This window comes from Photinus pyralis, unplaced genomic scaffold (assembly GCF_008802855.1).
Source record: "Photinus pyralis isolate 1611_PpyrPB1 unplaced genomic scaffold, Ppyr1.3 Ppyr1.4_LG2, whole genome shotgun sequence".
Taxonomy (NCBI): Eukaryota; Metazoa; Arthropoda; class Insecta; order Coleoptera; family Lampyridae; genus Photinus; species Photinus pyralis.
The window spans coordinates 18,540,482-18,559,321 of NW_022170403.1; the positions used below are offsets into that span (position 1 = coordinate 18,540,482).

Sequence of the window (18,840 nt, forward strand, 5' to 3'; positions counted from 1 at the left end):
TTTGTTGACTTAAAAATTCTAACGTTACCTTCTGTATTCGTTTTGGAAAGCATCTTGTATGCAAAGGACAACTTACATCTATTTAACTTGCAAAGTGATATACACGAACATTTTACAAGGTGGCGAAGTAATATTAGAATTAATTACTATAGGTTGTCTAAAACTCAAAACGGTCCTGTGTACACTGCTCAGAGTTTATTCAATTGTCTTCCGCCTGAAATGAAATTGCTACCTAGATTAAAATTAAAAGAATTTTTAGTTAGTAAAGCTTACTACTCCATTAAAGAGTTTTTTTGTGATAAATATCTATCTACTCTAAAGTAATTATTTTATCTATATTTGTAATATTTGTTTATAATTCTTGTTGTGTTAGTATGTAGTGAATGTTTTAATTATGTTATGCTTTATATTTATCGTGTTTGTTATTTATATATATTTTATTATAATGTATTCCATCTGCCCTTAGACAAATGTAAGTGCCTTGCCACAATAACATGCAAATAAATTATTATTATTGTCGGTGTTTCTTGTGAGAACTCAGGTCTAGCCTGGTTAACTAATCGCACGGATTAAAATCAAGTAACGATTAGTGTCTGTGTCTGGTGAAGTTATGTAGGGTTATTATTATTATAGGTATCAATAAAAACGCATACGCCTTGTAAAAATTAAGTAGGTATGTCATAATAACATGTGTTTCTCAAATTTTTTTTAAGAAACCCGTCGAATTATCCAAGGCAACTATAAAACCTGATAATTCTTCCATTAATTCCGAAACCAAGAATAATCTTTATAACTTTTGAAATGGACATAGGATTCTTCAGAATCCGATGAAAAATGTAATGAATTTATCAGGTGATTTTTCGTATGTTTGAGAAGATTTGCTTTCCTATTAATTTGTATCATTCCTCGCCATGATTAATTGGACAGCATTTCTTCTAACATCCTTCAAGGAAGTGTAACTTTGTTCCCCTTGGTGGATGTGTAAATTATAATTTTTGAGTTTCAAGTCCGGACTTGGTCCCCTTAGATTGTTGCTAAGTGAATGTCAATTTTTAGGGCATTTTCCAACGAAGTTGGGTGCGCTATTGCAGCCACTTTCTCTGTCCGTCAGTCTGACCGTCTGTCCGATGCCATAACTACTCCTACAGTTTTCAAGATATTTAGTTCTTTTCGCATTGGGTAGTGTATAACTTTGATACCTGAGCCAAGAAAAATCTTAACGACTAAACTGCGCCATGCCAACTTTCTTATTTATTAATATATTTTGTTGAAAATTTAACCACAGATACTTCTAGTAAAGGCAAACATATCTGATATTGCAAACATTAGATGTGCGCATGCGCAGTCAGTGCCAACTTCCTTATTTATGATGATATTAATTTGAAATTTTAACCATATATGCCTCTAGTAAAGAAAAACATAGCGCACATAGCTATGGCTTTTTGGGAAATACTGATCAATACATGGAAAATGCGCTGAAGTTACTCGCCTTGGAGGGAAAACCTTTCTACTTGTTTTTTGTAATCATTAAAAAAAATTCTGAAATTAATTACAGTTTAATTTTAGTGCGGTTTTTTTTAAGTCATTTGAGGATTTAAAGCCATTTCAGTGCCTGTGAAATCTTTTAAGATGCTTGTAGCACCTTCTAAAGTTAGGGCCATTAACTATGTTTAGGGTCCACTGAAAACGTTTAGAGACATTCGCGATTGTCAGACTTATGCCTAAAGGCCGGTCCAGACGCTACGTTTTGCACAACGTTTTGTCTGCACAGTTCAACGCGTTGCAGATAAAACGTTGCGTGTGGATTGGAAAAATGCGCAGTTCCGAAATCAGCGCGAAGACGGTACAGTTGCAGCGATAACTGAGCTAAAGAGCATAGATATCCTTAAACTGCGTGGACAACTCGGCACAGTGTAGACGGTAGCTCCGTTTTCCGATTCATTTTGTTGACAGCATGCAAAAATTGACCAGAGTAGTACCTCCTGCATGACGATGCCAAAAACTGAGCGAAATAAACAGATAACTCTGCACCATGTGGACGCTCTAAAATTGCAACGTTTTCATTCCGTCTTAAGACTGCGCAAGACAAAACGTTGTGCAAAACGTAACGTCTGGACCGGCCTTTATGGAGAAAGTTGCGGGGTAACGGGCGATAAAAAATGAGTTGCTGTCGAGAGGCCTTTGGAAGTTCAAGTTCAGTACGATTTCCCATGCAAACAAAAATTCCAAAGGTGACTCGACACCAAGTCATTTTTGGTCGCATGGTTCCTAGCGTTGGATCGGAATAGCCAATCCTACTCATTTTAGCACAAACACCGGAATCGGGTATCTCCACACCAGCCAATGGGTAAACGCCATGGACTTTAAGGGCATTCTTTGTCCTAAATTCCTCTTCAAAAACCATTAAAAGGAGTAGTTTGTTGTTTTCGTGAGACCTTAGGGATTTGAATTACTTTATTAGTCTGTAAGAGCCTTCAACAAATTTTAAGATCTTTCACAAAACGTTTGACTGTATGAACTTTTAATGGTCTCCACAGCCCTCAATAACCTTAAATCCTATTAACAGAGGCCTTTAAGAAATGGTAGTAATCTTTAAGGATAGCTAACATACGAATCGTGAAAAGCCTTTAAGATCCTTAATGGAATTTATTTTATTAAGTGCATCAAAACGTTTTTAAAACCTTTTAACATCGTTCCAGGGTTGCCAACAGTTTCTGAGAGCTTTACGAAAGCTTTTAGAGCCTTTAAAAAGAGTTTCTATGTATTTTCAATGATTTTCAAAGGTTTTCGAGGGACTCGCAAAGTTTTTGTAGAGGAATTCAGAACCTGGAATCTTTGACATTGTCTTTAAGAACCTTTTCGATCCGTAGTACTCCCTAAGGATATTTAGAAGACTTGCCTTAAAGCGCATTCTGGTAGGTCCTTAAACGATCAAGGGGCAGTGTCCAGTGACTAGGCCTATGTATGACCTTAGTTCACTTCTGATAAGTGCTAGCAGCGAGCCGGTTTTGGTCGAGGTTTTGGTCTCCTGGAAACTGATCAGTTTCTTAGACCGCCTTAAAGATTCCCATAGACGTTTTCACCCTTTTCTGAGCTGGATTCTTATCACTCTTCCAGCTAGACTTGGAGGTACTCCACAGTAGAGTAGAGTACAGAGAACAGTAGTACAGGGTACAGTAGAGTACCGGTCAAAATTGGGGGTGAGTGTCGGCCTTACAGAGGTGATCAGCCTACTCGTTATCGGTTATCCCTCATGGCTTGTCACCCACACTAACGTAACTCGTATAAGAGCATAAGACTCGTTTCTCAAATTGTGGACTGTTTTTACAGACTTCCTTGTCCCGAATCGCCACTTTAAAGGGCCGGTCGTGGCGATATTCGGGAGTAATCTAGCCCGAAATCTTGAATATGTAGTCAGGAATTAGTTGTACAACTCCTAAGTGTTTTGCTCCTTTGTGTATTCCTCGCAATTCATCCCTCGCTGCTGGATTCTACGCACCCAAATTAATAAGAAAAAGTGTTTTCCCGAGAAATTTTGGTGTAGTCAATTTTTGGTAAAAAAGGAAGGTTATACACTGCCTTTTTTTGAGCCCCGAAAAAAAATTGTCTCAAATCGACCCGGAAAAAAAAATTTCTTATAGAATGTGGCCGGTAGAATCCATAATTTCAAACAGTTCCAAGATTGGGCTACTAGTTCAAAAGTTACAGCCCTTTGAATTTTCTTTCGAAATTGGTTTCTAGTCTATAACTTTGATTGAGAAGTCTGATCGAAAAAGTACGAATTGTTTTGGATTCTACGCACCAAAATTAATAAGAAAAAGTGTTTTCCCGAGAATTTTGGTGCAGTCGATTTTTGGTAAAAAAGGAAGGTTATACACTGCCTTTTTTTGAGCCCCGAAAAAAAAATTGTCTCAGATCGACCCGCAAAAAAATTTTCTTATAGAATGTGGCCTGTAGAATCCATAATTTCAAACAGTTCCAAGATTGGGCTACTAGTTCAAAAGTTACAGCCCTTTGAATTTTCTTTCGAATTGGTTTCTAGTCTATAACTTTTGATTGAGAAGTCTGATCGAAAAAGTACGAATTGTTTTGGATTCTACGCACCAAAATTAATAAGAAAAAGTGTTTTCCGGAGAAATTTTGGTGTAATCGATTTTTGGTAAAAAAGGAAGGTTATACTGGAATATCTCCAATCCCTGAGCATGTAGCTCCCCCTAAACAGTTCTACTAGAAGGAGCGTTAATGTTTAAGTCTCTTTTGTAAAGAGAATGGGGAGAATTCCAGCTCCTCCGGTTGATTTATAAGGCTGGTGGCAGCCCAAGCCACTATAACGATAGTCAAATTTGTTGGCCGGACGGGAAAATGGAGGCCTTCTGATGTCCTCCGTCTGCTCAACGGAACCCAGAGCTGCAAGGACTCTTTTGTTGAGCCGGTGCTTTCCCACCATTGTTCCTAATGGGTTGTTTCGAGAGGACCTTCCGTAGGGGAGAGGCTACGGGAATTTCTTCTATCGTCTGACAGAATCGCTTTTCCAAGACGCTCTCTTTGCCTCCAGAGTCGCCTTACTATACTCAGCGAGGGACATTCTATATTCATCCCAGCAACCAGTGAAATTGCCTTTGTTAAAGGCTCTTCTGGATTTGGTGGCTTTTGTGAGTTTTCCTAGCTCATTATTCCACGAGGGAGTGTTTCTATTTTAAATGTGTGCAAAGAATACCCGCGATTTCCTAAAGACTACCCGAAAATACCCAAACACTTCCGAAGAATTCCCAGATTTCCCAAGAATTGCTAGATAGAGATTATCTTCCTCTGTTGGACAAAACTATTCATTTTAAACTTCCTTTAAAATTCCACCTCATGTGCATTATTAACGCGTGACAAAAAGGGAGTTTTGGACTTTCTGTCCGTTCGTCCATCCGTCTGTTGACACGATAACTCACTAACGGTTGCGAATTTTCCAATTCTTTATCAATAGGTAGACAATGGTCAAGGGACTAATTGATTAAATTTTGTTCAATATTCGTCAATCGGAAGTGACTTTGTCGCTCGTTGTCCTATATTGGTGCACTTTATTTCGTATCGTTTATTTTTAATTTTGCCAGTAAATACACCAACTATCATAGTAAACACCGTAATATTTCTCGAGTTCAGTTATGTATGACATTGCCATAGTTTTAGTTTACTTCTCTGTTTATTAACGATCTCCTAAGCGAGTTTATGATTTTGGACGTTCTCTGTCCGTCCGTCTGTGCACATGATAACTCATGAACGGTTTCAAATGTTCCAATTCTGTTTTCAGTATTATGTTTACAATCACCCAACGAAGAACTGATTAAATTTTCAGTGACCTCGGAGCTCCTCTCCGTCCGTCCGTCTGTAACAGACATAGCAAACAAGTGTGGCCATAGTGCTCCCTGTCGGCCATGTTTTTTTTTCTAATTATACTATTGAGCTGATTGGTTTAACCGAATTAGTAGATTTTACTATGCTTACAATAATGCTGCCACAATTGTGTCCAGCAAGATAAATTTATCCACCTTGGTTTCCACGTTAATTTTCACCAATTGGCCAAAACATGGCAGATCTCCCAAATGCCAACAATAATGAGACTTCCTTGAGAAATTATATATAGTAATTAAGAATTCCCTCGAGAATTCCTAGAGAATGCCCAAGACTTCCTGGAGATGACCTAAGGATTCCTTGAGACTACCTAAGAATTTCCAATGAATTCCTTGAAATTCCTAATTCTCGTACAATAGAATTCCCAATGTGACAACCCCTCGGAAAAATGGATGGCGTTTTGGACCTGAGTAGATACATTGTCTAGTGCACAAAATATCCTTCTTATCTCAAAAAGATTGCCCTTAAAATTCACACAGTGACGTGTAGTTTTTATATGAAGAACTTTGGCACTTGAAAAGGCTATACCTCGGGCTATACATATATAAATGAGAATGATTTAGAGACAGGACAATTTAGACAATGAGGAATTACAATTTCACGATCCACTATTTCAATTTTGAAATTAAATTTTATTTCATGTTAAAACGTGGGAGGGCCCCTCCCTCACAGTACAGTCCAATAATTCTGTTTGCAATCTACACGGAAATTATTGGGTAGGTACAGAATACACCCATTTGTTCTTGTTTGATTTTAGCTTTCGGATTTTATTTTCTCCCTCCCATTTTCATGTTGCCTATTTTTCGGCCTCACTCAGTTGGACCTAGAGGAAAAATATATGTAATAAAATTGTTTAAAAAAAAACTTCCAATGCGGTCACCGTGATCGTTAAATACCTGAGATCTAGTGATAAACACTTCATTATCAAATAAAACGTCTATAAATATACAGGTGGGCCAGGTAATAAACGAAACGGCAATAGGTGAAAAATTTGGGAAGTTGTTGTACCTTTCGTAATTAATTAAGCGTCGTGTTTGCAGCAGGTAGAAATATACTTGATCTAATGTTCAATAAGTATTTGAAGGAAAAAATCACATGCGCAGTCAAGGATTTCTTCTTTTACCTAGACGTAATGGTCTATGTGTAAGTATGTACATTTTCCGACATCGGTACATGCTGCTTTATTAAAATTCAGCCCATATATTATATGACAAGAGTCTTTAACAATATTCCGTGACCGTTATTAAACCGTAGAAGGTGGCCTAGGTATCTATTGGTGGTAGGCGTATTAGAATTTAGTATTTTATTAATAGAAATTTACTTCCCAAGATGGAGCCGCCAATCATTTACGCTCCTCTGGTTAATTATGAAATCTCAATTTGCATTTTGTTTCGTGCAATCCGCAACTACCACAAAATTATTGTATAATTAGCGTTTGAGTATTAAAAATTTTTCTTAATTGTGATTGCAATAAAGGGTTCCGCGTCGGAATCGTCGGTATGATGCTGATGAATTGAAATGCCGCGCTTATCTTAGCGCTTTTACATCTTGCCGACCTCCATGACATGAGTTTTGCATTAATTGTAAATTCTTGGTGTTTATTGGGAGACATAATGAGCAGCTATCTTTCCTAACTTCTTCCTTATTATCTTCACGGTAATGAGTTCGAATTGGATGTAGGCAGGATGCGTAGGCTATAACTGTAAGTTTTATCTGTTTTTTTACACATAATCACTTTACCTAAGTTGACATTTTTCTTGCAGCTTATTTATAGCACTTCCACTAAGTACGCCTTTTAAAAATACCATAGCCAGGTTTTTGAGTGACGGGCGGTAAGGTCCTTTGATTTATCAGGTAGGAGACGGACGGAGAGGCAGACGATAATCTTTTTTTCCTCGAAATTCCTTAAGACCAAAAGTTGTTGCTGTGAATCACTGCAATCGCACGGATTCTTTAGTTAAAGTAATTCATTTTTGCGAATTATACGTTTCTAAAATTGCCACCATTTCAAACAGCTTACAACACATTAGTTACACAAGTATGAAAGTCGAAATTGCGAAGGCGTACAATGTTTTTTTTATGAATTTCGACCCATAAGTAGATACCATATCTTCCAGACTGCAGTCTAGAAATTTGGACAAACATATGACTAATTCAAGCGGTTAAGCGGGGGGTTAAGGGAACCACAGTTTCCTACTTAAAACTTAAATCAAATTAGCACCTTCCAAGATTGAACAAAATGTAAGTCGGTTGCTTTGAAATTGATATATTGTTTATATTGTTGTGTGGCGTGAGGTCAACTACATCACCCACAAAACACCTGTCCAGCTAGCCCAAATAAATAAAAAATTGAATTTTTATAATCTCTCCTCGTACACCCCCGGCATTCACTAGAATTCTATGACTCAAAATAAATCATTTAGGAGACTCGGTAGCCTCGATCAACTTCAGAAAATTTCAAGGAAATTGGGCACAAATCTGAATATGAGAACTCTATCTTGGTCGTACAATGGATTCAAATAAACATAATTAATTGATTGACAATGACAAATTTATTCCGCAACACAAAGAGAGACTCAAGCCCGTTCTTACATTTGGCCCACACGCGGATGTACGAATACAAATTAATAGTGGCATGATTTTTTTTTAAATAGTCCATAATCTGGAAATCAGGAAACTGATTTCTTTTCTATTACACCGAACTCATCAAAAAACCTTCTTCCGTAAATGGACAAACCGTATTCAACGTTGTACAAACTTCAACTTAACTTCATCTGCACAGATTATTCTGATTGCGACGAAACTACGTCTTCACGTAACCAAAAAGGCCAATTTCTTGACAAAATTATCGTACAGAAACGTACACGCTTTTTTTCCAGTTGTGAGGTGAACAGCATACCTACGGCGAGACAGCCGCCGAGAAACTCCGTCTCCTTGTCTTTTTCTATTTAAAAGAACACCACTTCCCCTAAATTATCACACTCCTCTTTCCGATAATTTCAAATGTAACACCAATAACGAGAGCTTAAGCTGTCCCCTCTTCTAGTTCTATAACAAAATTACGCGCAAAAGAAACAGCGCCAAACACACGTGCATCTTGAAATCAATTAAATTACGCGATCGCACAGGACCAGATAGCACTTAAATGCATTCAACCATATGTTAATTAATTTTAATTTTCACGTTTACTATCTGAAACCCGAACGAACGAAAGTTCGAATATTATTTCTAAAGAGCATATGTATACGTTTTATTGACGTAATTTAGGGGATGATATTTGTAGATTTAATATCAATCACAACATTTGATATAATTGGTGTTAGTACATCCTAAATAGTTTTATCCATTTACCATATTTTTGCATAACTGTATTGTTATTGATAACTTCATAAGCAATATTCAAAACCTATTGGCTGGGGATAGCTAACTTCACAGGGGTACGTACGTTCATTTCCCTATGCGAAACCGAAAAACTAGATAGATAATGGTTTATGCACAGGGAAATTTTTGTCCATCGCATAAGAAAAGGAAATGGAAGGAAATGTAAAGAAACTTTTAAGAATAAAAGGGAATTTTGGAGGGGTGAGGAATTACGCTAACATTGGAGGGGAAACAGTTTCTTAAATCCTTTTCTCAGGCAGAAATCTGTTTTGTTGACTCCCACTTGTACTAACTTTTTCTGAATACGGAGAAAAACGAGGAGAAAAACCATTTTATACAAACTTTTACTTTATCATATCCAAATTGAATTTATTACAAAAGCGATTAAATTTTAAACAAGAATTACGTACCTGCAAACAATTATAAAAGAACACTGAGGTAACAAATTCAAGTAAAATAAACCAAAATTGTGCCTGTTCGTAGATAATCTCCCAGATTTACCCTTAATAAATTGGTTTCTCGTAAGTGAACGTACCGGTAAAATATACAGAGTGGCCCAACGAGAAGTATACAGAGGGGTTTTAGGGTATTAAATTTAGAAATGTCGAAAAATCCTCGAACACTTCAATTTTATATTCGAGGGGGACAACTTTTGGAATACAAATCACGAACCCAAGTCTTCGCCCCTCTACGTAGGGAACTTAACCCCTAAAATTTTAAATGGAATCCTATGGCACATGGCACATTATTTGAAAGCCAATTTAATCGTGATTACTAATCTGCTTTGCTTTTTTAATTCTATTGATTCGTTTCGGAGATATTCGCATTTGAAATGGTTTTTTTCCCCTGATTTAAGTCCTTTAGATTACTTCTTGTGGGGATATTTAAAGAATAAAGTTTATGCTACTCCGTCCGGAACATTACAAGGGTTGCGAGCACGTATAACCATACTGTAAGAATAGAATACACTATGGTATAACTCAACAATTTCGAGCGATTACCCCTGAAATCTTGCAACATGTACAGCAGCGTTTTGAAGCAAATCTTTATTATTGCATGGAAGCAGGCGGAAGGCAATTCGAGCATTTATTGAAATAAGTGTTGTGTATTTAAAGTTATTTGTTATTTTTTGCACAATTTAAACCTTTTTTAATACAAAGTGACTTAGATCGTATTTGTTTTGGTTTTTTAAGAAAAAACCATTTCAAATGCGAATATCTCCGAAACGAATCAATAGAATTTAAAAAGCAAAGCAGATTAGTAATCACGATTAAATTGACTTTCAAATAATGTGCCATTTGCCTTAGGATTCCATTTAAAATTTTAGGGGTTAAGCTCCCTACGTAGAGGGGTGATGACTTGGGTTCGTGATTTGTATTCCAAAAGTTGTCCCCCTCGAATACAAAATTGACGTGTTCGAGGATTTTTCGAAATTTCTAAATTTAATACCCTAAAAGCCCTCTGTATACTTCTCGTTGGGCCACTCTGTATATTATTGGTGTTTAAACGTGAAAAATATAAATTTTGCAATTTATAATAAATCTATACATATCAAAATAACGCCCCTTTAAATTTAAGAGACAATATGTGGGAGTGGGCTTAAAATGCTGTATCAATGTAAGACTTTCGGGATCAAGACATTAACATTTTCACTCTGATGCTTACTTTTAGAGAAAAATGCAAATTTAGAAAAATAAAATAAATAGTTTAACTTTTCAATTCAAAACTTCTCAAAAACAAAGAAACTCACAACAAAATTGTAATGATTTTGTAGAGTTTTTTAAGCCATTATGGGCAGTGAATGCGAAAAAAATTTACAAAAAATTTTTCAAGCCGTTATGGCTCTTTTAAACTTTTGACACCCTCAACAACCATGAATATGGTTACGGATCAAAACCAAAATAGGACGTTTGCGATTCCCCATACCACCCTATATGCACGCCAAATTACGTCCGTGTTTCAAAACGTCCAGAAAACGCAATATTGGCTTATGGAAAATTTATCACGAGTACAATACTTTCCTTTATACATACTTCCTATGTAGTCGGAAAGTAAAAAGGAAATAAATTGGCGAAATGCGAGAATTTTTAATAAATTTGCGAGGAAATTTGTAAATTGATATTGTTACTTATGTAATGACGGGGCAGAAGGGTTGGTATCTTTAACAAGGGTATAAGCTAATTAAATGGGGAGAGTCAGAACTCATTATTAAGATGCGGCAAATCTACTGTAAACTTACCTTGCATTAGAAACGCCCCCTATAACCTATACCATAGTGTATTCTATTCTTTACACTAAGCCTATACGTACGGTCATAAGGGGTGGCATGGTAGCATTCGTCTGACTATTGCGCTTTCCGCCAATTAATTATAACTCACCGGAGGGTCTCCCGCCCCGAGCTGACTCTGAGCTTTTCTGGATTTCCAAACACTCCGATTGGGGTTGAATGCGTCTTTGGAGGTGACATCCTGAAGGGTTAAAATGGAGCTCATGCGTATTTGAGAAAGGGTTACGCCGCGGGCACGTAATTAGGACCCTCGGCCGCCGTCGATCTATGGACTATACGTCTATACCTGTCATTACCCTCCCCGCGAACCGAGCTGCGAACGCACCTACAGGTCGAGATCATCCCCTAACTGTTTGTGAAAGCAATGAGGCCTTTGATTTTTCGTGTAGGGTCGGCACCTTGACCTATTCGAGCGCTACCCGCGACCGCGCCATGGGCTCATGCACATTATGCACTGTAGGAGGGATATATTCGGATATTTGTCACGCCAGGGGTTTTCCATAGCAATAACCCAATAACAAACCATGGCCAGCACGATGACCTGCACAATTCACTCTCCACCTACACGTGAGAGACGCTCACATTCCAGGGTTATTTCATTATACACCAAACTCGCCAATACTTCCGATACCCTACTCAGCGTACGCAACTCCCTTAATCTTAAGACCCTTGAACATTTATGAAATAGGGGTTGCGTTGACATCTTACTTTTTCATTATCAAGAACTACCATAAAATATCTTCTTATACTTGTTTCGTTTGGAAATGAGGATTTTACGGGTAATGTTAGGTTTAAAGCAATTTTCAGGAAGTGAAGGATATCTCCTAAAATGGCTTGTATTTACCCCCTGAAGGTTTCCACGGTTTCATGTAATGTGAAAAGCAGGAACTCCATAGGTTTGAATAATACTTCCATAGTATCAGATTGCACCACGAGGACAGATTTGAGGCTTAAAATACCCTACTGAAAATTTTCCAGTGTTTGATGGTTTTACAATCTGCGTCTGGATGGACAGAAAAATGAAAAAGTAACGTACAGAGTACACCAAGAAAGACAGGAAGTTTTCTTGAAAAGCAGAACCGGATTCCAACCTACTTAGCGTGGAACAACACCCGTTTTTGTATACGATTTCATACGGTTATTAGGCGCCATCCCTACAGGGTATTACACAAAAATGGTAATGTCAGGTGTATCTCATAAAGTTTATTTAGCCATATAAGGAGAGATTATGAAAATATCTATATTTATAAATTAATCCCACGCGAAGAAACTCGTCGAAATGCAACATAATAAGCACATTTACCTGGGTAAAGAGTGTTTGGTCCACTCCTTCACACCTTAACCAGAAATAATTTCGATTAATTTTAATACCTATCTTCTAATGTACTACGCGCTTACAAGTTTGCAGTTGCTTAAAGAACCATAAATAAACCATTTTAAGTTTATGCAGGCGCCGCTATATGCAAACATTTATCGCTTTAGGCGCGCACTTCAATATTCATTTATTTTTGTACTTTCAACTTTAAATTATCGTTACTAGTGATATATGCACACTATATTCCAGTCCGAAATGCTACGTAGGTGTTCATTTATATTCTAACATAAGTTCCAGCAATGACAAATACTAATTACTTGCGTTACCCGCTACTACCTTTACGAAATTTTCAAATCGAAAGGTCACTCCGAAAGCTATTTTAATTAATATTTGCCTTTAGCTAATAATCTGTAATTTATGGTATTGAAGTAATAGAAACACGTTCTGTTTATACAAGTCGCGGTTATGCAAGCAACTCGTTCTCATACATGTAGTCGCTCTCCACTTGGATAAATTTAATTAAATTTACATGATTGCATATAAACATGAATGTTTTTAATTACCATAACATTTTTAACCATATTTTCATAATTAATAAAAACAACCCGTTTTGTTATTATTAAAAGGCGCTAACGTCAACCGTTGTAATGATACAATAATTTCGATCGATTGGAATGGAAGAGGAAAAAGGTCAGGTAAGTTCGCCGGTCAGCAACCCTTTTATTTAGGCCAGTGTCATTCCATTAGATGCACCATTTGAGAATTAAAATGCATTAAAAATCTACTGGGTGCTTTTGAGTTCGAATTTGCTGCATTAAGGGAGAAGCGCGTCATGGTCAGCCCTCGGTCAGCTTTAGCGTTGCGGTATCGCGGAGCGGTGCGTTTTTTAAATAGAACCCTTCTTTGGCGTAGGGGGGGGGGGCGTAGAATTTAAAAAATGTGATATTGTTTGCGTTTTGTCCGTCCGTCCGTACTTCTGCGGTTTTGAACTACTTTTAGGGGAATTCGAGGGGGAATGGTCCTAGATGCTTGGATTTTTTTTGCAATAGGTAGCTTCTACCTTGAAGGGGTCTCAGACATCCTCCAAACTTTGTTATCTTAAGGTGAGTCACCCCCCTGAATTATTTCTCGAGATGCTGTTTCTGAAAGTGAAACGTGCGACAACTAATTGGTCTCAGATTTTTTATACGCATGCTTTTATGGGCGCGGGGGTGGAGGCGGAATACGTTGTACCCGTCATGTATTTTAATAAAAGGTCTCATCGAAAGAAATTAGTTTCTACAAACTATAACTGTATTCCGCATGAGACCAGGGGGGGAGGGGGGTACATTAGTTTTACCTTTCATGCTACTCTAATTAAAAATCTCAACGAAAGCAAGTGTTTTCTACCAACTACCGCCTTTCTCCCTGGATTTATTTTTCATGGTACTGTATATTGATGCGGCGCGTCTGAAGAGCATACTCACTAGAGCGATTGGAACAATTTGCAAAATACCACTTTCCACCCATTTCAACCCCCGTGATTTCACCCGCGGAAAAATTCAGCTGTTTTAATTATTTTTTCCCAATTTCTATTCATTCCACCTGCCTGAAAAACCCGGTTTAGCCCGGTAAGTAATTTTTTTCATACAAAAATATTATATAGCCTGGACTAATAGTGATTGCAGAGTCGATTCAGATATTTAACCTTAATTTTAAAAAAAGTCAAACTTTTTCGCAAAAAAAATGCTTCATTTTGTAGGGCTTAGGGGGGGGGGGGGGTCAATTGTATTGTATGACGCTTCGTACCGTGAGATACGCCCGAAATATAACTTTCTTCGAAATCAGCACCCTACATTTGAAGGTATGGTCAAAGGGAAACTCAATTTATAAATTTTATTGAGGTTACAATTGCACCCTATATGAATATTTGAAATAATTTCTAATTTTTAATTTCACCTGTGGTACGATTTATGTAGAATCAACTCGAAAGAGTGCTAAAAAATGTCTACAAGATTCGTATCTATCAAGTTGGCTCGATTTTTGTATTTTCCACCACTTGTTGGGTTTTTCAAAATTTTCCAATTTACCCATAATCCTGCTACCCCGAAACATTTTTTCCAAGAAAGCCGCTCAGCGAATCAGGGGTGTTATATAAATGAGTAGGTAAGCTGAAAAAAAAAGGAAAACGGCACACGGTTTATTATGTCAATTGCGTTCGCCTTTAAAATAATTACGGAATGTAATTAAGTACCACTTTCCCTCTTTGGCGATGATACACGCATTTAATTTACACTTTTACACGTGTGATTACATGTCATTAATCCTCTTTAATTACATACACACAGATTTTATAGCATATTATTCAATTTATGATTTATTTATCGCCTTTTAGACACATCTGTACCTTTTACGCTGACACATCTGCATATAAAATTTTAGAAAATTGATATCGCGACGTTACGCTTACAATAGACTGGAACAAAAGTCTATTGATTAACTAACTAAAAATGCGATAAGCAAGATCAGTAGTTCATATACAATTAATTGCGCAATTTAACTGTTAGATTAATTCGAGTGAATCTGTTTTAAAATTATAACATTCCGAATACTCGATTTCATGGAATATGTTTGCATTGTAACATTTCTCGATTATTTAATTGCTCTTGCTCGTTGTAATTTGATGCCACTAGTTTTTGTTAATAAACTTGTGACTTGTGAGTTATTATTAGCTGCCTCCTATTATTTAATTTATCATCTAATTTCGAATTTACTCGCTTTGGTTTCGTTAATTGTTCTTCGGTCGTGTATAAAACTGGACCTAGTATAAATCCTTGCGGAACCCCTTTATCTACCGAAACTTTACTTTCGTTAGGTGTGCAGTAGGTGAATTGCTTGACTTTTCTGGCACTTTTTCGTTCTTATTGACCTGATTTGGCGCCAAATACGCTACTCGATCTACACAGATGTTGAAATTTTTCCTAAAATGTTATGTCTAGTTCACAAGTATGTTTCTAAAAATTTTAAAGTAATTCCCACACGTGTGTGTCACGTGAATATAAACTTCTGCTACAATGTCGCATTCGTTTCCTTGCTATCGGTGGCCGAATTTTAGTTGAAAAACGCAGACGGAGACTAATGATCATAATTAATAAATATGCTGGAAATGTCAAAATAAAAAATTTTCTTTTCTGTTTCAGATTCGCCTCCACCTCCTTACACACGTTTCGCTATGGAAAGATTAAAACCTGAAGGTAAGTTTATTGCGCCAATTATACTGTTGAATATATTTTTTTAATTGGCCCATTAATTCGCTTCACCCGATCCGAAAATGGTAAACATAGACGTAATTTATGTCTTTTTTAACATCTCTTCGTTCATGAGTGCAATTAAAGCGAAAAGGGACAATTTGGTTACTTTCAAACAAGAGAATCTAGACCTTATCGGAAAATAGCACGTTTGTTAAAACCCTTAAAATTTAAAAACTTGTCAGTTAATTGAATTGGCGTTGAACTATCGTGCCACAGTCCCATACACTTCCGTGGATTTGGTCAAATTGCTTTACTGAGCACATGCAACTCAAAACCTTTGTTCCATTTACAGCTATGGCATTCCTACATCTCAAATATTTGCCACAAAGCTCAAACAAAATTCGGCGTCGCCATTAAAGTAAATATTTTGACATGATGTGGTCCCAAATCTTTGCTTAAATAAATAATCATTACCTATTTGCATTATCGCGACCGAGACGATTATAAAATGCGTTCAAGCAAACATACCAAGGTCGCATTAGTTACATACCATTTTCTCGGATTTCACTGATGTGGTTTGAGATTTCGCTGAGAGCGACATAAATAAAAATAAGGGATTTTTGTAGGTGTTTTCCACAATTGTAAGACTTCTATAACGGAACTGCCAATTAAATTGAACACACAGAACAATGTTGATTGCAGTTCGTGAAGTGGTAAACCTCTTCCGCGTTTATTTATTTCCCACGTTTTATCTGTAGTTTTCGTTTTTCCAATCGTTCACAATAGCATCGTTAATTAGTTAATCATAAATCGTGTACCGTAACCGTTTCGGTTAGATAATAGAAGCTTTAAACAAAGGAAGCTTTAATCTCCCCGGAAATACGTACTTCAAAATTGGAAGTGTAAATATATTGCAGGCGCCAGGAAGTAATTTTTTAAGGTCGGTAATCTCCATGTTTCGTCAATTAAGACGGAAGGAAGGTAATTCTACGACCTTGTTGTGGCCATTGAAGATTATCGTTTTTTGTGGCACGTGGGAAAATAAGTTGTGTGCGCAAAGTATTCATCACACTTTTCGGTTTACAGTTATGTTAATAGCACAAATAGTAAAGAAGTTAAATAAACAATCAATTTGATGTGATTAACCTTTAGTGACTAATAAATGAAAAAAAATGCACAAAAATTGATCTGTCCTTGCCGTGGACGTGACGATGTATACCATTTTTTATCTAGTTTTCATCACTCACAATTGATACATTTCTGAATGGAATCATAATTAATAGGCAAACCCTTGTGATTCCAAAAAAATTCATTCGGCCTGACAAATTTTGGAACTTGATCTCATTTTTTTATGGAGTCAGTTTCAGGCTAAAGCCTCAAACCAATGTGACTGGATGTAAATAGGGAAAGAAAGTAGATACTAACTTCACCAAATCATGCAGAGAAATAAACAATTCCTAGGATTTGTAGGCTGCATAAAGTGCCTTGGTGTTTCATCAGCGATATCAAAAAAGTTTTATGATTTTGATAACAGGAATTGGAAAAGATAGATACTCTAACACTAACAATACAGACGAGGTAAAGGATTAAATAACGAGACTGCTCATGAAAAAGAGTTATATTTTTTAAATTATTCTATAATCGAGTGCTCCCCTCCCCTTGCTACACACCGCTTCATTCATTTTTTCCACTGCTCAAAGCAATGCTGGAAGTCTTTTTTGTAAGAGCATTTATCAGCTCCGCAGATTTTCGCTTCACCTCTTTCATCGACTCGAACACAGTACCTTTTCACTTTTACGACAACTTGATCTTTGGAAACAGGAAAAAGTCAGGCGAGTAAGGCGCGTGTTCGAGTACTTTAGTGCCTCTAGCGGCTAAATAACACTTCACAGACAGCGCATTATGGGCAGGGGCGTTGTCCTGGTGCAACATCCACGCCTTCTTTTTCCACAACTCCGGCTGTTTCTTACGCAGTGTTGCCAACACTTTCAAAAGGCCAGTTTGGTATACAGTTTGACCCTCTGGAACCCATCAGTCACCACGATGCCTTTATTGATGTCGATTAGCATGGCTTGAAATTTTGATTTCGATATCTTTGCTTTTTTTCATTCTTTCATTCTCACAAACAAAGATAAAGCAAAAAGGGGAAGGAGTAATAGTAATCCGGATAAGCACCACTTAGTCTTCAGTAAATGCCAAAAGAGAGGAGAGAATACTTACCAGAAGGAGGAAACAAGACATACTATAAAGATATCCTTGTTCTGGTCTCACTAAGCTAAAGGAATAAAATATTCGATAGGAATAGAACATCAAATGATCTCAATAATATTACAAATAGGTCACTGTAATATATACTCGTAGACCTGCTATAATTTTTAGTAACAAGGGTCCCCTTGTACATAGTCAAAGACAATATTAATATCAAACCAAGCTTCTGCTGAAACAACGGAACTATAATAATTGTAATAATTGTCGATTGTATCGAAAACCAATATGTAATCAAACGTTAATCAGGGAATGGACGAAAATAACAAAAAAATTTATCTTTGAACCTCGGGTCGCGACCTTTTGAGTTCAGAAGGGCGCGTTCAGCCTTTTCTGTAACAGAAAACAGCACATACACACAAACAAATAAAAAGGTTAGTGAATCGCGCTGCACATAAGATATTGTGTAATAGCAATGCTAACGTCTGACACGGGAAGCTAATCGTATACTAAACCTGTATTGAATACGTAAAAGAATCAATAATTCGAATTACCTTAGACTAGCAACAGCAAAATTTTGTTCAACCACGGGTAGCTCGTACAATATCAAGTAGGATAACGATAAATTCAAGAAAAATACTTTAGGATGCACCAATAACTAAATTTCTATTGATCTAATCAATAATTTTCGGTACAAAAACAAAGTGTGTAGCGTCAGGTATAACGGGGCGATATACAATGTAATGTGCTTCACGGTTTCGTAATATAACCCAGGAACAAGTCTCAAATACGTAATGCGTAAATATCCAAGTAGGTCAAACGTAAAAGGTAATCCAAAAGAAATAATGATGAGATACAATAAGAAAACTATAAGCAGAGTGCGAGGAACCTAAAGCCTTAACAATATTCTGCGTAATAAGACAACATACCTCGCATTGTTCAGATGCGAAGTGTCTTGAAATGTGTTTAACTGGATAATGGCATGACATTTTTTTCGGGGGATAGTTTGTAGTTATACCACC

General features: G+C 36.8%; 1 protein-coding gene across 1 annotated transcript in view; it reads left to right on the forward strand.

Moving 5' to 3' along the window:
- LOC116164938 (mothers against decapentaplegic homolog 7-like) overlaps window positions 1-18,840 on the forward strand; it is a 72,864-nt gene that overhangs the window by 40,414 nt on the left and 13,610 nt on the right. The window contains exon 2 of the mRNA XM_031479199.1: window positions 15,563-15,616. Coding sequence (XP_031335059.1) covers window positions 15,563-15,616 — 54 coding nt within the window. The remainder of the gene's footprint in view (window positions 1-15,562; window positions 15,617-18,840) is intronic.